The sequence below is a fragment of the Erinaceus europaeus genome, chromosome 16, assembly GCF_950295315.1.
Source record: "Erinaceus europaeus chromosome 16, mEriEur2.1, whole genome shotgun sequence".
Taxonomy (NCBI): domain Eukaryota; kingdom Metazoa; phylum Chordata; class Mammalia; order Eulipotyphla; family Erinaceidae; genus Erinaceus; species Erinaceus europaeus.
This window is the reverse complement of record NC_080177.1, coordinates 71,171,747-71,192,228: the sequence shown is the minus strand read 5'-3', so window position 1 is coordinate 71,192,228 and position 20,482 is coordinate 71,171,747. Positions and strand designations below refer to the sequence as shown.

General features: G+C 39.7%; 1 protein-coding gene across 4 annotated transcripts; it reads left to right on the top strand.

The window, feature by feature from the left end:
- The first annotated feature begins 712 nt into the window (after window positions 1-712).
- On the top strand, window positions 713-19,976 carry HNRNPC (heterogeneous nuclear ribonucleoprotein C). 4 transcript variants are annotated; one of them, XM_016194621.2, is made up of 10 exons: window positions 713-853; window positions 1,511-1,554; window positions 7,842-7,867; window positions 15,363-15,629; window positions 16,501-16,576; window positions 17,147-17,194; window positions 18,339-18,496; window positions 19,020-19,136; window positions 19,352-19,515; window positions 19,613-19,976. In XM_016194621.2, the coding sequence occupies exons 4-10, from the start codon at window positions 15,389-15,391 to the stop codon at window positions 19,694-19,696; spliced, it is 888 nt and encodes a 295-aa protein (XP_016050107.1). In that variant the 5' UTR covers window positions 713-853; window positions 1,511-1,554; window positions 7,842-7,867; window positions 15,363-15,388; the 3' UTR covers window positions 19,697-19,976. The 4 variants fall into 4 exon arrangements, with proteins under 4 accessions (XP_016050107.1, XP_007537018.1, XP_060031371.1 ...); XM_007536956.3 differs by having other exon boundaries at window positions 16,501-16,615; XM_060175388.1 differs by lacking the exons at window positions 713-853; window positions 1,511-1,554; window positions 7,842-7,867 and adding an exon at window positions 7,929-8,553 and having other exon boundaries at window positions 16,501-16,615.
- The last annotated feature ends 506 nt before the right edge of the window (window positions 19,977-20,482 follow it).

Sequence of the window (20,482 nt, the reverse complement as noted above, 5' to 3'; positions counted from 1 at the left end):
TTTCGCTCCCCTGCTCCCCGGTCGATTACGGAGAGAAACCAGATAGTGGTTCAGGGATTGCCTGAATAAGGGTTGAGCAGGAGAACTTGGAATTGTCCAGGAGGCTGCTGACATTTGGCTCGTTTTCCATTCTGGATCTAGTCGTCACTGCTACCTTCTCACTATTAGAAAAAGCTCTTCCTCATGAATAAAAATTAAAAAAAAATAAAAGACCCTTCTTGATCTGCATCCCAAGAACCAGCAGTCAGCAGGCCCGTTTTGTTCTTCCTAGGCCTGATCTTTTGAGGCCACTCCCCAATGAAATCCTCCAGTCTTTCCCCGCCCCCGCGCAGCGGGAATCGGAGCTCTGGGCGGGTCTTCTACTAAGCGCAGCGATAGGTCAATGTGGCCGCCCATCAGGTGGCCCGATACCCGGATGTGAAGCGGTACGCTATACAAAGGCAAGTTTCCACCCTTGACGTCATTAGTTACTTTGACCAATAAAAACGTCCCTCGAACTAAATGACAGGACAACTAGCCAATGAGAATCTAGTTTCTCTCACGCATGTGGAAATTCTCTCGCTAAATCTAACCCACCGACGATCACGATTGGGCCAAATTGTGAAGGGCCGTTCAACCAGCGAATGAAGAGCGGAAGCGAGAAACACCTCGACCAATAGAAAGCGTCTTTGACAGGAAGGCGGGCATTAAAGCCTTCGTCTCGGCGGTAGAGGAGACTTGGGGGCCATTTTGTGGCGAGACGAAGACGGAGCGGTTGTGGCGGCGTTTACCGGCCTAGAGTTGCAGTCGACTTAGCCTGCAAAAAACCCGGGAGTTGGAGATTCCAGATCGAATCTCTTCCTTCTCCCTCCTGGTGAGTGGGGGTGGTAGAAGGGAGGCGTTTGGTTTCTTGAGGAGCGTCGGGAGGCCCGAGGGGTGGTGTATGAGAGAAGGCCAGAGTACGCCGCGCCTGGATAAAGTGCCTAGGCCTCGGGTTAGCAATTCGCTTTGCTGGATTAGCTCCTGAGGTGTGCGAGGCCTTCACAGGCCGCAGCCTTCCCGTAGATTTAACCTGGCGTCCTCTGGGCCCCGATCTGATGGCGAAACGCCGCCCTCTTCGCCGTCGCGGCGAGACTAACGGCTGCTTGTCTTTCATTTCCTACGGCCATGAGGAATCCGCCTCAGCACGCTCCTGAGGGTAGTTGAGGTTAATGCGCCTCCGCCTCCACGTTGGAGAAAAAAAACACAACGGTGGACGGGGGGGGGAGGGGAAGCTGGTTACTAAGTAAATAGATTTTATTTTTCTCCACGAGTTTTGATAACCGGGCATAAGAAAAATGATTTGACAAAAAAAAATAATAATAATGCAGACGAAGACGATTCTACTGATGACGTTTAAAAATATCCCGCAGCAAATTAGTTCCCCCAAGTCGGTGTTTTCAAAAAATGTGTTATTTTCTTAACTACTGTGATTTCTTTTGTGTCAGGAAAGGATTAAAGATGACTTTTTCTTTCTTTTTTTAATCTGCAGGTTAAAAAAAAAATCCCTTTTCAGTTAGAGGAACGTTGCCCCAGGTAAGTGCTTATTTATTGTCTTGTTACAGATAAAATGAGGCAAACGGATTGATTGCTCGGGTGGTTGTGTTAAATTATTTGACCAGTGGGTGATAAAATAGATAATAATGGAGGTCTAAAGTACTAAGGCTACTTGAGTCTTTTCCTGTAGCGTAATTGGGGAAATTTTTTAATCACGAGATTTACGTTTGGTCAGAGGTAACCAACTTAAAAGGTGGCTTTGAATACTCAGCTGTTATTTCGCCAGTGTATCCAAACCAAAGCAGCAGTACTTTCATCTAACACACCTCACAAACTGACTGCTTTCTGTTCCATCCTGAAACTGTTTCCAGCAATTACATAAGTCGTCTAGTATACCCACGCTGGCTTGATCACTTCAACGCAGGATTTAGTTGATTCTTCTGCAATGTGATCCCAGAACCTTCTTACTGAAGGTTAAAACGATTTCATTCCTTAGGAAACTTGCTTGATAGAAAGGAAAAGAACTCTTATTCTGATTGAGATGAATTAAAAAAAAATCTGAATTTATTCAACTACAGCCCTGGGTAGCTGTGGTTTATGGTGGTGCACAGAATTGACCCTGGAACTCGGGTGCTTCCCGCATGATGTCTGTTGCAAGACCACTAGTGCCATCTCCCTAGCATAATATATTGCTGTATTTTGTTAAAATTAATTTGACTGGACTTGAGCTCATGTTGCACCTTGATCCCAGTAGCTACCGCTTTTTTTGTTTTTGTTTTTTAACCTCTATTAGATAAATACAGAATTAAGAGGGCGGTGAGGTAGATAACTACAGCACTGCTTCACCACTCGTGGAACTAACTGCTATTCCCTACATATGTGGCTAGGTAAAGGGATCACAATTGTTAATTACGGTTTTGCTTGAAATACTTTATTTTTTAAAAAACCAGAGCACTGCTTAGCTGTGGCACATGGTAGTGCTAGAGATTGAACCTGGGACTTTGGAGCCTCAGGCACGGGTCTCTGCACAACCATTATGCTACCTCCCTCCCCCCCCCCCGTACTATTTTCTAAAGGCCAATTATATTAGACAAGCTAAAATTTTATCACACTGTTAGCAATGAGGTGAGTAGTGGTCAAGTAATCTTAGCTAGTAAAAATTTTTGCCAAATGAAATGTCAAAAAATGAATTTTTTTCTTTAGGCAGAGCACTGAGTTTTGGCTTATAGTGGCATTAAAGCTCTATTGAATAATCATGCTATGTCTCTCTCCCTGAAAATTTTCTATTTTTCTTTTTTTAGAATGCTCCCTTTTGTTGCCCTATTGTAATTATTAGTTTTAAAGATTTTATTAATGAGGAAGATAGGAGAAAGAACCAGACATCACCGCCACATGTGCTGCCGGGGATCGAACTTAGGACCTCAAGCTTGAGAGTCCAAAGCTTTATCACTGCCACTTCCCAGACCACTTTATTTTTCTTACCAGAGCACTGATCACCTCTGGTGCATGGTGGTGCAGGGGATTAAACCTGGGTCTTCCAGAGCCTCAGGCATTGACAATCATTTTTGCATAATCATTATGCTGTCTACCCCAGCCCTGAAAATTAGTTGTCTTTTTTTCTACTTTATTTGGGAGAGGCTATTGGTTAGGAGTATCTATTACATATTTAAATATTTTATTTTAGAGACATGCAGAGAAACACCAGAGCACTGCACAGCTCTGGTTTATGGTAGTGGGGATTGAACCTACCCTGCACTGGAATATATTAACATTTTTAAAATATAAATGAGATAGACTATTGGAGCATCCCTCTGGCAGATGTGACTCCAGGGTTTGAACTCAGGACCTTATGCTTGAGAGTGCAACACTTAACCTACTCTGGCCATCCTCTGAAGCACTTAGAAATGTGACTTCTAATGATGGGGATTGAACCTGCGACTTCAGGCATGAAAGATTTTTGCATAGCCGAGGTGCTGTCCCCACAGCTCAGACTTAGCAAGACCAATTTTGGTCAAAGCTGAAATGAACTGAAGGACACATGTCTCACCTGAAGTGTTACAAACAAGTTTCTTTGGATCAGCATGTACCAAGGCAACACTTAAGTTGATGTCCACTGGGTAAGTTTTGATCACAGAATCCTGTCTGAAACGATTCTAGGTATGTTTTAAAATTGGCCTAGAAACATGTTGCCTAACGAGGTAATTGCTTGAAGGTTGGTGAGGATCCAGTTTTTTCCATGCTGATGCCATTAAACTGGTGAATTCTCAGTAAGGAATTTAAGCATATGATTTGTATAAGCTTTATGATTCTAAGGTTTCATGGCATGCAGATTTGTTTGGGGTGGAATTGAGATACTAACTGGGGAGAGTAACAATTTAAAGATTTTTTGTCCCATTTTTCCTTTTTTGTTTATTTTTGCCTCCAGGGTTATCACTGGGACTCCTGCCTGCACTACCGTTCCTGGAGCTATTTTTTCCATTTTTGTTGTTTAGGACAGAGAAATCAAGAGAAATGGGGAAGGTAGAGAGGGGAGAGAAAGACACCTGCAGTCTGTTCCACCCCTTATGAAGCAAACCTATGCAGGTGGAGAGCCTGGGGCTCAAACCTGGATCCCTCACCGTCCCCACACATCGCTATGTGCACTTAGCCCTGTGCGCCACCTCCTGGCCCCCATCTTTACCACTTTTGATACCCCCCTTCTAAGCAATAATTTAAAACAGTATTTATCAGCTAGACACAGCCAGAAATCAAGAGGGAAGGAGGTGACAGACACCTGCAGCCCTGCTTCACCACTTAGAGCTTCCCCCTGGCAGGTGCACAGGGGCTCGAACCTGGCTCCTTGTGTATTGTAAGGTGTGCTGAGTCAGGTGCGCCACCACCCAGACCCTTCATATCCTTTTTTACACCCTGGTGGTAATGTTAGGGAAATTACCAAGTACTGGGTTTCAGGTGTTTTTTTGTTTGTTTGTTTTGTTTCAGTTTTATAATTGAAAAGGGATTTATACTTGTTACAAGTTTTTTTTTTTAAGATTTTAATAATGAGAAAGATAGGAGAGAGAAAGAACCAAATATCATTGTGGCACATGTGCTGCCGGGGATCGAACTCAGGACCTCTGCTGCTTGAGAGTCCAAAGCTTTATCACAGCGTAAGTTTTATTTAGAGCTGTTTATTTTACTGTTGTAGTTATTTAACACTGATTACTAGTTGCCTTAACTACTAGTATTTTCCTTTTTTAATTTTTATTTATGGGATAGAGACAGCCAGAAATTAAGAGGAAGTGAGGAGATAAGGGAGAGACAGACACCTGCAGCACTGCTTCGCCACTTGGAAGCTTGGCCAGACAGGTGGGGGCCAGAGGCTCGAACTTGGGTTCTTGCACATTGTAACACGTGCACCACCATGTGGTCCCAAGTACTTGTATTTCTAGCTGGTGGGATAGTGTTATTGGCTAGTTTTTTATATTTTTTTATATTTTTATCTTATTATTGAATAGAAACAGAAATTGAGGAAAGGAGGAGATATGGAAAATCACCTGCAGTCTTTCTTCATGCATGAATCTTTCTCCTGCAAGTGGGGACCAGGGACTTGAAACCATGTCCTTGCACATTGTAATGTGTGCTGCATGACCCCCCCTATATTTATTAGGGAGAAATTTGTAGAAGCAGAATTTATATCAGGAAACCACTTGACACGTGTTCAAAGATGCTGACACTGAAGGATTTAAGTCACTTAAAAATTAAATGAATTTAGGGACCTAGCTGTAGCACAGCAGATTAAGCACACGTGGTATGAAGTGCAAGGACCGTGTGTAAAGACCCTGGTTTGAGCCCCCACCTCTTTCCATTTCCTTTCCTATCTGACAACAATAATAAGGGGAACAAAGGGGAAAAAATAGCTTCCAGGAGCAGTGAATTCATAGTACAGGCACAGAGCCCCAGCAATAACCTTGGAGGCAAAATAAAAAAAACCTAAGTGATTTTAAATTGACTAGTTTAAATGAATGTAAATTAACTAGCATCATAGCTTGTTAAAGATCCCCCCTCCCATTTCTAATTAAGTTTTGGGGTAGGCCACTAATATTTTACGCAATGAACAGCTGTTAAGAAATTGACACTAATGATAGATTGCATAACATCTTGAGGTAATCTTAAATTTGAAAGATAAAGTGTAGTTTTCATATTATTAACAGCTGCTTTTTAGCTATGTCTTGATATGCATGTGGAGAGGATGTTTGTGGATGAGCTACAAAGTGAACATACTGGAAATTTTGAATACCAGGTTCAGTCGATAACCAAAACTTACCAGATTCCAGGGAAATGTTAACCTACACTTTCTGTGTGTGGAACATTTGCAGTGTAATAATACATCACTCCAAGACTAAAGTAATGTTTCTCATGTCTTACAATGATTTCTTTTAAAAAGTCAGAGTAGCTATTTCCTTTTTGTAGTTAATTAATACACAGTTGATTTAGAGAACATGTTAACAAATCTAATCTGAAATTTATTTTGGATAAAGACCAACAGAAGGGGAGATAAAGAAGGGAGAGACAACTACATACAGTACTGGTTCACTGCTTTTTGCAACTTCTCTGCAGGCTCAAACTCTGTTCTTGAGCATCATGATGTGTGCCACCTCCCCAGCCCTCCCAAATTCTTTTATTTAACCAGAGTGCTGCCTAGTTCTGGCTGATGGTGGTGCTGGGGTTGAATCTGGGACATTGATGTCTTGGGCATGAGAGTCTTTTTGAAAGGTATTTTAGTGAGAGGTACACAGGGAGAGACCAAAGCACTGCTTAGCTCTGGCTTATGGTGAAGTGGGGAATTGAACCTGGGAGTCTCAGTCTTGAGAGTCTGTTTGCATAGCTATTCTTTCTCCTCCACCACAGATCTTTACTGTTTTGGCTATAAAAAGTCCCCCATTAAGTATGCTAATTTTTAGTCTAATGTTGTATATTAGATTTTTAAGAGTTATATGGAACTACCTGTATATATATATTAGATTGTCAACACTGGTAGCGGTAGCATTGCAGATTACTTAGAACATATCTTTTTTTTTTTTTTTTTTTTTTTTAGACTTCATGAGTAAGATAGGAGGAGAAAGAGAAAGAACCAGACATCACTCTGGCACATGTGCTGCCAGGGATCGAACTCGGGACCTCAAGTTTGAGAGTCCAAAGCTTTATCACTGCACCACACCCCGGACCACAAACATCTAAGCACATCAGAAAAGAACACACTACATTAGTCATGTGCATTATTATGGTTTATCCCTCATGGCATGCACAGTACCACTCACCTACCTCCCAGACCCCAAATATATTATAACAAATAGCTTAGTTACAAGTTTCCCATTCAGTCAGTGAGTAGTAAAATGGGCCTCATATCTGAAAATATCTTACCCTGTTTTTGTAGAACCTACCTGGACATGTAGTTTGATTATTGGTTTCCACATTAGCTGTCATCTTTGGCATGCATCTTAATGACAACATTGCCCTTCAATTTGTATCTGAGAAAGGTACATGATCTTAAAATTTAAAGCCCATAATTCATATTTTGACATCAGGTTTCTCTTTGTCCTGTATTTTCTGCCCAAAAGAGATGTTCTGTTTCATCCTTTTGGAGACCCTTAAAGGGATTGCAAACATGTAATTCTAGTCACCTGATGAACTGTGATGGCAATCACTGTGTGATAACTCTGTAGACGCTCTCCCCGTCTGCAGTGGAATGTTGAAGCTTTTACCACAGTGTTTTAGATGCAATGGACAGATATTTCTGTCCAGGGGGTTAAGGGCACAACATTTCTGAGGAACTCTGACTCAATCTGTCCCTTCTCCTTTCACAGGGCAGCAAGGCGAACCCCATCCCTACTCACTGGAGCTCAGCTTTGATTTTTAACTTCCCTTCCCCACCCTTCCAAAACACACACATTCCCATCCCAAAACTGATTTTATAGAGACATTTTAAGCATAATGATGCAACGTGGTGTGCACTACAGCAAATTTACAGGTGTTTTTTTTTTTATGTTTCCAAAAAAAAAAAAGACTTGGATTTAAGATGTAATTTTTAAAACTTATTTTTTTCTGCAGCATTTGGGTTAGAGGAGGAGGAGCCTTTTAGCCTCTCATAAACTGACCTCTTTAATTCCTCGTGTATTTTTAAGATTGATTGATGATGTGGAAAGGGCTTTGCTTGTCTGCTACTGAGAACTTTATCCTTGCGGTTTTTGTGGAAACTGCTTTTGGAAAGAAATGAACTTTACTGACTTAACATTTTTTCACCTCCCGTTTTTCTAATCTGGACTATTTTTATTTTTGTTTTTTTACAGTGAGATTTTTTTGATCTTCAGCTACAGTAAGTTATTCCAATTTTTTTTTTACATTTTTCCTGACTTTCCGCTGATTTCCTTTTTATTGTTGTTACTAGTTTACTATTTATTATACTTATGATGGTGATGATGATGATGATAATGACACTGATGATTTTTAACCGGATTGAATGGAGTTTTTCCTCACTGTTCATAAGAATTTCTACGGCCTCCTGATTGACTTTGGAGTTTTGCATCTTGGGAGAGAAAGTGAAGTCATTAGCATTTTTAAGTGGATTAATCACAAACCTTTTCTCTCCCAACCCCACCCTTGCCCTCACCCCTCTCCCCAGGCTCGAAAGAATTTTATTGGCTGTTAGTCTGTGACCTTATTTTTCCTGATCTTTAACTTAACTGTTTTAGAGCATCTCTGGACGTCTGTATTTTTAATTTTTTATTTTTGTTTTTTTATTTTTAATCTTTCATTTGTTAAATTTTTAAAAGTGTGCTACAATAAAATGTGTGTGATACTATTTAACATTTATGATGGTGATGGCAACTTCCCCAAAAGCCATCCTGTTACCCTTAAAATCCCATCCTGCTTTTCCTGTACACTACCCCTCACAAACCACAAGCTGCAACAACACGGATGCCCAGCCTGGAGCAGCAGCAGCCAGGATGCCCTGGAGCCAGGGGGGCCTTCCGGAACAGAACACACCCTTCCTGGGTGATGGTAAGAGGTGTGAGGTCCACTTGGTTTCAATGCAAGACTAAAGAAATGGAACCATTTGAAATTGCAAGTTATGTGGTGGTGGTAACAGCTTCTGGAAATGCTTGAGTTAAGCCTTTTGTGTGTATCTCCCTCCAACAGATGTTTCTCAAATGGGACTTAATGAGGTTTTTTTAATGTCTTAGCTTTTTTTTCAAGTTTTTAAGTGTAGAACTGCCAGTGTCTTAATAATTGACAAGATTTTTAGATTATTGCAAATGTGTTTTATTTTAGACATTTTGCATGATTCACACTATAAGGAGCACGTGTTATTGTAAAATTCTCAGATTGGAGCACTTGCAGGAAAATATTTCATGAAAGACAAGGACATTGCAATTTAATATGGTGCTAGGGACCATATTAAGGACCCATATGCAAGTCCTTCCTTCCTCAGCTACGTCCCTGACTACTGGAATTTTTCTTCCCCTTCCTCCCAAAATTGCCTAAAGAAAAGGATGTGACCTGGATAGTTGGGTAAAAAGCCATGTATTTATAAGCTCAGAACTGTGTGGTGCTGGTGATTGAATCTAAGACTTTAAAGCCTCAGGCTACTGTGCTGTCTCCCCACCAAGGCATATTCTTTTGGACTAAGGTCTCAGGTTTGCTACCTGGCATCACCTGTGCCAGAGAGCCCTGCTATTGCTCTATTTAACTTTTTTTTTTCTCTTACTATTGCTCATCTCATCTCTAGTTTATGGGGATTGAACCTGGGAATTCAGAGCCTCGGGCATGAGTCTCCAACCATTAAGCTATCTGCCCCCACCCTATTTAACAGACCTATTTATTCCCTTTTATTGTCCTTGTTTTTATTGTTGTAGTTATTATTGATGATATTGGATAGGACAGAAATGAAGAGAGAAGGGGAAGACAGGGAGAGAAAGACACCTACAGACCTGCTTCACCGCCTGTGAAGCAATTCCCCTGCAGATGGGGAGCTGGGGGCTCGAACCAGGATCCACACCACTTGTGCTTAACCCGCTGTACTACCACCCGACTCCCTTAACATCTTTTGAAAGAAGAGGATAAGTAGGATTTTTTACTTGAGAAAGATCAGGAAAGCTCTAGGATTGACCCTTTAAAAAGTAGACATTTTTTTAAAAATAGACATTAATAATGAAGTAGAATCATACTGTCATTGGCAAATTTAGTGCAGGGGATCAAAGAGCCTGGCATCTCAAGCTGGCAAGTTCAGCTCTTTAATGGGTCACTACTTTGTTCACTTTTTTCCCTTCAATTTATGACTTTGACCCAGTTAAAAGAGGATTGTTGGAATAGAAAGAGTGGATCTGGCATACTTAGAAAAATAATTCTGATTATTATACCATGTATTATGCTGCCCCAAACCACTCTGGAGTATAAAAGTCCCACTGCATAGTGGAGCAGTGCTGTGGTGTCTTTTTTTCTGCCTTTTTTTTATTTTAATTTTTTAAAAGGTTTTAGTGAAATGGTGCTGCTTGTGAAACAACCACTCTGGCACATGTACTGCTGGGGATTAAACTAAGGGACCTCAGAGTCACTGTGCCACCTCCCAGACTAATTTTTTTGTGTATTTTTAATTCTTCTACTTTGACATAAATGAGAGGAGAGTCGAGAGGAGAGTCGGTGCAGAAAATTCCCCCTACAGACAAGGAGCAGACACACGTTAAGGTGTGCACTCAACCAATTTTCCCACTGCCTTGCCCTTCCCATTTCTAATTAATGAAAAAGTTAGCATCAAGAATAGCACTACTAGCTACTACTAGCATCATGTTTTTAATGGTCTTAGGTTTATTTTCCAGGGCCACAAAAAATGCAGAAGACAGCTAGTTGAAAAGTCAAGAAATTTAGGTAGGGTAAAAACAGAATAGGAATTTAGTAAAACGTGAGGGCTTACGTGAAGTAGAAAGAAGGAATTTTATGCTATAAATTGGGAAGTGACCATTAGATTGCATTTTTAGAAATATCACTCAGTAAATTTATGTATCTTATGCCTGGTATCTGTCCAGTCTTTTATCTTTATTGGATAGAGATGGCCAGAAATTGAGAGGAAGGCCAAGAGAGGCACCTGCAGTTGGGCCTGGGACTTATGCCCAGGTCTTTGCACACTTTATATTTGCACTCAACCGGGTGTGAGGTGTGTCACCACCCAGCCCCTTGTTCAGTTTTTGTCTTGTATTTATTTATTAATGGGAAAGATAGGAAAGAGAACCAACATCAGTGTGATCCCAGACTGTCTGATCAGTGTTTCAACTAAGGTTTCTTTTGTATGTACTGATGAACAAATTATTTGGAAGAGATTAAGGTGAGTATTCCGGCGAGTATTTTGTATGTAATCTGAAAGAGAATGAGGATAAAGCCGGACTTCAGTACTTCTGCTAGCGATTTTTACCCTTCTGGATAGAATGTCAGGGCAGCGTGTAGGTAGCATAATGGCCACGCATAGAAGCTCACATTTGAGTACCAGGTTCAATCCCCAGCACCACAATAAACTAGAGCTGAGAGTGCTCTGGAAAAAAAAAGGTGAGGATAAACATAGCAGTAGTATTCCACCAGTACAGCTTCTCTCGTATTGTTGTGCCATCTAGCAAACTTTACTTGAACCCTGGTGCCAAGAATATTCCTTTGTATTTTTCCTAATTTGAATCCTTACTGTACCTGTTTATCAGTTTTGTCCATCTATATTGATATCAAGGTTGTTATTCATTCAATAGTAATTTAACCAGTTTTGAATTATACATTGTGTCAGACTTCTCATTAATGGAGTTTGAATTACCATTAAGTTGTTTGCCATCTCTTTACCTTTTTAAATAGAGCACTTCTCAGATCTTACTGACTGGTGTCGGGAGTTGAAGCTGGTACATAATAGAGAGGGAAGAGAAAGAAACATACAGCACTGTCTCGATTCCCCCACCCCTAAATGGTTCGATCCTCACCCTGTTTTGGTTTTGTTTTTTTAATTGCCATAGTTTTGGTTTATGAAAATGCAGGATAGTGTCTTGGATCTATGGGGACATCATGGACAACACAAAAAATCTTTGACTTGTGTAGTATTTAGGATATATGTATCTAAATCTTGTGATCTTAAATCAGAAGGGTATCAGTGAATAGAGCACCAGAGACTGGAGGTTTCTGCCTCAATTTATAGTCCTAGGAAATGAAAACTGCTCAATTTAGTTCACAGTTAAGTAGATGGACTTTTAATACAAGTAATGTCTATTCATTGATTACATTTTTCAGAGCACTCAAGTAGCTTAACATAATGTGTTTTGAAACCTGTGACAGGAGGTAATTCACACTGTAGACCTATGTACATGAACCTTTGTTGTCCATATGTCACATGTGACCATCATGTATAGTAACGGGAAAATTAAATTTGGTGGAGCATTGCATTTCCATAGTATAATACAGAATGAAACATTGGGTCAGAGAAGCAACTCCATAATAGTGCTCCTGAGTAAAAGTCCTGAATTCCCTGGTGTAGAACAAGGCTTCCCCTGAAATAACTGGATGCCAGAATATGGGGTATGTTCCTGGGTTTATTCCTCAACTAGGATACAGTAAGTTGATTTGTAAATAGAAATAAAAATTTATTTATTTATTTGGTCTCCAGCACATATTTTTTATAATCTCTTGTTATACTGTTAAGATTATAGTGTTCAACACCATACCCACCACCAAAATTTCTGTATCCCTAACCTCTCACCTCCAAGAGATAACCACCATAGTACTCACAAGTCACAGAGTTTGCTTCTGTTCTTTGGATTATTTTGGTAAGATCCTGTAAATCAGATCTAGACGCAGAATGAGTGAAACAGCCTGGTAGTTACCTTTCATTTCTCTATTTCACTAAGCATAATCACCTCCAGTCCCAAAGGACACAAACTTATTGATTACAGAACAATATACCATGGAGAAAATATCTCACAGCTTTTATCCATGGGCATTTATTTAGAGCAAACACTGTTGATTTTTTTTAATTTTTTTATATTTATTTATTTACTTATTCCCTTTTGTTGTTTTTGTTATGGTTATTGTTGTTGATATCGTTGTTGTTGGATAGGACAGAGAGAAATGGAGAGAGGAGGGGAAGACAGGAGAAAAGAAAGACAGACACCTGCAGATCTGCTTCACCACTTGTGAAGTGACCCCCCGGCAGGTGGGGAGCCAGGGCCTCGAACCAGTATCCTTAAGTCGATCCTTGCGCTTCACGCCACCTGCGCTTAACCCACTGCGCTACCACCTGACTCAGGCAAACAAAAGTTTTTAATTTTTTCTATCACTTTTCTGTGACACATGGAATGTATAAAGGTCCTTTTAACTTATTTCTGTTTTAAATGGCTAAATTTGATGATTGTATTTGCTGATATTAGAATGCTGTAATTAAAAAAAAGAATGCTGTAATTGTAGTAGCTTTCTGTGGAGTGGAAAGGGAAGAGTTGACTTCTCAAACGCTGTTTTACACTGGAATATCAGATGTGTTAAACACCTTGGGTTTGAAGCTTACAGCAGAGATGTCTGTTTCATTTCTTGTATTTTTAAGCAAGTCATGGGATTTGCATGTGGGGGGAAGGTCTCAGTTTCTATCCTCAGCAACATGCAATAAATAGCCAGAACTTCATAGTATTACAAAATATGCAAAAAATGGCTTTCTATATTTTCCCAGAAGTATAACAAAGTGTACTGTTCTGGTGCTTATTTTTTGTGTGGGTGTATACTTACTAAGTGAAGAGTTAGGAAAAAGAACGTTTTTTTGACATGTTGGTATATGCTGGTTCTCTGGATTGAACCTGGGATATGTTTGTGTGAGCCTCAGGCATGGATTTTATTTGCATGAACTTAAAGGGACTAAAGCCTGAGCATATGTAGTATCAGGAATGAAACCCTGGGACTCATGCATGGAAGATCTGTAACTTGTTTCTGGCTAACCAGTTAATTTTTCTTTGCTCTCACAGCATTAATAATAGGTGCTTGTTGACTGTTAAGTTTCATTTACCATGAATTTGGTCTCTATTTTTTTCTAGTGTGGGGAGTCTGCTGTATTTGCATTACATTTCAATAGTTCCTTTGCTTTTAGGATAGTAAATAGTTCTTAAGAAAGTTGCCTTAATATATCAGAGGTAAGGTAGATTTATAACTTGAATTAATTTATTACAAGGCTTTAGAAAATTTTTTTCTTTAATAACTTGTTACTGACTCATCTTCAGATCTTATCCCATAGCGTTCTTTATGTGTCATCTGTCCGGGCAGTTAAAGTGTTTCCATTATAAAAATCTTAAAATTTCAGAGAAGGAAGTTTTTCTTTATAAGATAGAAACATAAGAGGCATACACCTCCACACAGTTCCTACCATCAGAACTCTGCATCTCATCCCCTCCCCTGATAGCTTCCCTATTCTCTATCCCTCTGGGAGTATGGACTCAGAATCATGGGGTGCAGAAGATGGAAGGTCTGTCTTCTGTCATTGCTTCCCTGCTGAACATGGTTGTGGACTGGTCTGTCCATACTCCCAGCCTGCCTCTCTTTCCCTAGTGGGGTGGGGTTCTGGGGAAGCAGGGCTCCAGGACACATTGATGGGTTGTCTGATTGGCATCATAGTAGCATCTGAAGCTTGGTAGCTGAAAAGAGAGTTAACCATATAAAGCCAAACAAGTTGTTGGGTAGAGGAAGTTTTTCTTAAGTGGTTGAATGTTCCTATAGTTAAAAGATGGATCAGAAGTGATTGAACATGACTTAAAGGACCAGAGTAGTAGTGATAGTCCTGTGTATACATGTGACATACATGCTCAGTCATGTGCCACCGCCTGGGCCATGTACATGTGTGTATAAGACATGCACATAACCTAAGAGATCTAGTTTGATATTCTCTTGAGGATTAGAAACGTAACATAATAGACATTGATATTTTTGGAAGTTCTTCCCTATCATTCAGTGGACTGATGGGAAACTGTTTAAAAGTATTAATGATGAGGTTCCCTCTGTTGATCACAGGGACCTGCGTTTAATTTCCCACCTACAGGGGAGAATAAAGAAAAAGGAAAGATCTGCCAGGCTTGTCTTAGGCACAAAGCATCATTGTGAACCCTGATGGAAGGAAAAATTTAACTCTTAAGAAAGTTTTAATCTTTATTGTGTGTGACTTTGCTGATTGTTAGAGTTGGTCAAAGTAGCTACAGGCCTAAAACTAAGGATTGTATAAAAAAAAGTCAAGTTCTAAGATATTAATCTTTGTAATAGAATTGAGATTCCGTAACATAAGATTTTTGACTTAACAGTTTGAGGAATATTGCATTCTTAGTATTCTGCATAGTTCTATAGATTATCACCTACCTGTAAGTGTTGGTATTTACCTTATCCTATGGTTTATTATAAATCCACCTGGAGATGGGTTATTTCCAAGGTGAAGAAAATTCTGTGATTTGTATGATTTACAGTGTTGTATATGTTCAATATATATGTTCAAAGAATGGTGTAGGGCAGACTGACTCTATCTTTGTTGGAATGAGAGGGTGCAAGTGTCAGGGATTGTGATAAAAGTTGGAATGATTAGCATGACAAACCAAAAATGTTAGTGGAAACTTGAGGTGTGCTGATGTCCCCTCCCCCCCCCAGCCTTTTCAGATTAGAAACAGAAGAAAGCTTGTACTCTGTAAGTCTCTGAACAGTGCTGCTCACAGTGCTGCTGTGAGAGCTCTCTTGAAGCTGAGCAACAGTCACTCATAGTGGTTCAAGGTAAAGCATAGATGTTGCATTAAGGAATGCTTTTTCTTTAGCGTTTTTCCTTCCCATTTTTTCAGGTTTGTGAGAAGCCTTATCAAAAGCAATGGCCAGCAACGTTACCAACAAGACAGACCCTCGTTCCATGAATTCCCGTGTCTTCATTGGGAATCTCAACACGCTTATGGTCAAGAAGTCTGATGTGGAAGCCATATTCTCAAAATATGGCAAAATTGTTGGATGCTCTGTTCATAAGGGCTTTGCCTTTGTTCAATATGTTAATGAGCGAAATGCTCGAGCTGCTGTGGCAGGGGAGGATGGAAGAATGATTGCTGGCCAGGTTTTAGGTAGGTTTGAAGTTGAATGAATTTTTATCCCATAGTATCCACTGTACCACCTCTTGAGTGCTACCATTGCACTTTTCTTAAGCATAATGAGGTTACAATTACAGTCATGTATTCGAGGATGTCACAAACACCCTTTCCCTCTATAATGAGAAAGGTAGAGATAGACTAGAGCACTGTTCACTTCCAGCTCGTGCTGAGGAATGAGCCTGGGACTGCAGCCTTTTGCATACATTCTTTAGAAATAGGATTATTTGAACCTTTCAACTTTTGCTGACTTAAAGTCAGTGGCCATAATACCAATAAGACATTACCAACTTTTTTTTTTTTTACCTACACTTAAAATTTACTACCTGATTTTTTTTTTGCATCCCTTTTAATGATTTAATGGTTTATAAGATTACAGATAGTTCTGGAGCCACAGACCATCAGAGTTCTGTGCCTCTGCAGCCAGTGCCCTCAACACTATAACCGTCTTGCTTCTTACAGTTTGAATTTTTTAATGGAAATTAACAATTTTTTTTTTTTACCAGAGCACTGTTCAGCTCTGGTTTATGGTTAAGTAGGGGATTGAACCTGGGACTTGACTGAGCCTCAGGCATGAGAGTCTTTTTGCATAGCCATTATGTTACTGCCCCCACCCCAGTCTTTTTTTTTTTTTTTTTAACACTGACAGTGTAGGGGAATACAGAACAAACCCGTAAGTGGAGATTAGTTATATTTACGACTTTATAGGATGGTCATCTAAAATTAACCGAAACCGAATGGTTTATGGTGGTGTAGGGAATTAAACCTAGGATTAGGAAACCTCAGGCATGAGAGTCTGCATAACATTATGCTATCTACCCCACCCAACAGTTATTTTTGCTTTTAGATATTAATCTGGCTGCAGAGCCAAAAGTGAATCGAGGAAAAGCAGGTGTGAAACGATCTGCAGCGGAGATGTACGGGTCAGTACCAGAACACCCTTCTCCGTCCCCTCTACTCAGGTCCGGAACTTTATTATTTATAACTGCATTGTGTCCATCAGTGGGCATATATTCTGTTATCTGAATGTGGGGAGGGATAATGTTTTATCTGTGTTTATGTAATGCTTGATTAATTCTGTATAAATATACCTACTTTTGCCTGTATCCCAGAGAATTCTCTGAGGGTTCTATTGGTAAAAAGTAGTTATGAAATTAAAGCTTAAATTTAGATCCTTCCAGTTGCTTTGCTTCTTGGGAGGTAAATTAAATGGGGTGGTATAAATATGTATAGATGATTGTGTTATTAGAGTATTATTTTAGCTAATGTTTTGTGTTAAATTTTAATCTAAATTTGATGTATGTACGATGACAAAATGTTATAATGGTTGAGTAATTTATTATATGACTGATTTAGTGTTTGGAATTTATTACATGGTTATCTGTAGATGTATTTACTGTGTTTTATTTGGCATGGATTTTAATTCCCCATATGTTGTTTTGAGTTTACACCCAACAGTTCCAAATTAATGTTCTTTGGTATTTATTTTTCAGCTCTTCTTTTGATTTGGACTATGATTTTCAGCGAGATTATTATGACAGGTATGTTAAGAGTATTAAATTTAGGGAGCCAGGTGTTGTTAAACATTCACTACAGTGCAGAAGGTCTCCAGTTTAAGCCCCAGGTTGATTCCTCTCCAGACATCCCCCCCATCTTCAGGGTGGAAAGCTTAATGAAGTGGTGAAGCAGGATTGCCAGGTGTCTTTCTACTGCTTTCCCTTTCAATCTCCTTACATTCTTAGTTTCTGTCTCTATCCAATAATTAAAAAATTTGCAGGAGCTCCCAGCTTCTGGTGAGATAGTATAAGGATTATGCAAAAAACTCATGCTTGAGACTCTGTGGTCCCAAGTTCAATTTCCACCACCATCAAGAGAGCTGAGCAGTGCTTTCGTTAGTATCCTTCAAATTAAAATAATGAAAAGAAATTCAGTCCTTACCACCATATTCCTAAACATATAATAGGACCACACTGATTTTTGCAGGGGTGTGTCTTGTGAGAGATAGTGATATTGTATTCTCTTTGAATAATTTTTCAAAATTAGGTAAGAATGAATAAAGTATGTCTTCATAGTTGAGTCTTTGATCAAACTGTATCAGTAGGGTAGTACAGAACAACACAAGCTTCACAGCTTGCGGGTTTTTGTTTTACTTTTTAAAATTTATTGATAGAAATTGAGAGAGGGTTGGTGGAGACAGGGAAAGTGGCCCTTAGGCTTTTACTTTTTAGTTCTCTTGATATATAATTCTCTTTGAGCCTGAATTGTGATGGACTACTACTATGCTTGCTTTTAGGAAATTTATTGTGCATTCAGTCCTTACGTTTAGCACAGTGGGTGTACATTTCTGTTTTGTTGTTCATAAGGTTTTTCTTTCACTTTCAAGTACTAGAACATTTGACTTTTGAGACAGACCATCAAATAATTTGACCAGAGCGCTGAATAATTTGTGTGATTTCCTTAGTCACTTAGGTTTATTTCTTATACTAGGAGAAATAAGGTTTATTTCTTATACTAGGAGAAATATGCTATTAATATGTAGTAGGTTATAGTGGGCTGAATTAATTAGCCCTGTAAGAACAATGCCTTTGTTGCTGGGTGACCGTCAGGAGTTGTTAAAAACCCTTTTTAGCATGTTTTGGTCTTCAGAAATGTTACAATTATGATTGTTACTGGTTTTTCCAATAGGATGTACAGTTACCCAGCACGTGTTCCTCCTCCTCCTCCTATTGCACGGGCTGTAGTGCCCTCAAAACGCCAACGTGTATCAGGAAACACCTCACGAAGGGGGAAAAGTGGCTTCAATTCTAAGAGTGGACAGCGAGGATCCTCCAAGTCTGCAAAGTGTATGTATTGCTGCAGCTTTATAATTCTGTTGGTTGTTGAATGTTGATCAAATTTATGCAATTTTTTAAAAATTCTTTATTTATGATAGTGACATTAAGATAGACTAGTCTTTCAGCCCTGCTCCACTGATTGGGAAGCTTACTGGGTGTGGACTGGGGGATGAATCTAGGTCTCTGTGCATGGTGACAGTGTATGCTCAACTGGGTGTGCTATCACCACCTCCATGTTTAGTTTCCAAATTGGTGCTATAGTGTAGACATTTGAAATTTGTAAAATACAGGCACTGTGGTATGTTTTAAGCCCGGGTGCTATTCCTAAGGGAGTAGTTGCATATTTGAATGGATACAAAAAAATACCATGACTTTTGGCATCCCTGTAGAATGTTCTTCTGTTGGCAGTTCTAGCACCATTCTTAGAATTCTCATGTAGTTCCCTGTCATTTAGTTTAGTCGAAATGTATTTGATGTAATGAGTAACTTCCTGGTGTGTTTGATTCTAACTTTGGGTTTTGTTGTATTAAAGTGAAAGGAGATGATCTTCAGGCCATTAAGAAGGAGTTGACCCAGATAAAGCAAAAAGTTGATACTCTACTAGAAAGTTTGGAAAAAATTGAAAAGGAGCAGACCCAGAAACAAGCAGGTAAATGGAGTTGGCTGCTCAGTGTGTGTAGGCTGGGTTTAATCAAGATAGCTGAAAGTAAAGCAGTTGGTTGGGTATCAAACTAGGAGGCTTGAATTGGCAAGACCGTCTGTCTGGCTAAGCCTTTAGAATTGTATGGCAGTTCTGTGGTTATTACTGGGTACTGTCTACATCCTTAGACATTACTTGACAGACTTGTTTGTTCTTCTCCACAGTCGAGATGAAGAACGAAAAGTCAGAAGAGGAGCAGAGCAGCACCACCACCCAGAAGAAGGATGAGACTAACGTGAAGATGGAGTCAGAGGGGGGTGCGGAAGACTCTGCTGAAGAGGGGGACCTTCTGGATGATGATGATAATGAAGATCGGGGGGAAGACCAGGTGAAAACCACGGGCAAGGAGAGGAAGAGGTGGTGGAGGGGGGCTCAGGGACGCATGGAGTGCCTCTAACTCCATCCTGTTTGTCTGTTTCTCACAGCTGGAGTTGATCAAGGATGATGAAAAAGAGGCTGAGGAAGGAGAGGATGACAGAGACAGCGCCAATGGCGAGGATGACTCTTAAGCACATAGCGGGGTTTAAAAGTCTTGTCCCATTTATTTCTCTTAGCTAGGCGCTTGTCTAATACAGAAATTTCACCAGATCCTCTCCCCTAGTATCTTCTGCACATGCTCACTGTTCTCTCCATCCATGTCCTTCCCATGTTCATTAATTCATTTTACCCTGCGCCTAGTTCCATTTTCACTTCTTTTGATGCTCCTAGTAGTTATGTTAAGTCTTGCCTTTTGCTTTTAATTTTGATACCTCTTTATGACTTAACAATAAAAAGGATGTATGGTTTATATCAACTGTCTCCAAAATAATGTCTTGTTATACAGGGAGTACAGTTCTTTGCATTCAAACAAGATTTCAGTAACTGCTTCCTCACCTGTAAAGGAAAAGCCACCTCATTAGTTGAGTAGCTCCTGTGAGCAGCTTTGAGTTAGAGGTATGTGCATAATGACCCACCTGATAGTGCTATGTGGGGCTGTCCAACACAAATGTAACAATGTATTTTTGTGAATGAGAGCCAGCATGTGAAATGCATCCTCTAGAAAATTTAGTGTAATAGTTCTAAGATTTGTTTTCTAAAGTTGATACTGTGGGTTATTTTTGTGAACAACCTGATGTTTGAGACCCCCTTTTCTTCAAAATAAACAGTCCTTATTAAACCAGGAATTTGAAGAAAAAATATACCCTGGTTTTTTTATTTTTGTATTTTATAATCATTTATTTAAATTTTTCATTTCACAGCAGCCTTCATAGGTACCCTACAATGTGCTCTGCATTTTCCCCCTGAGTTCCAGTCAT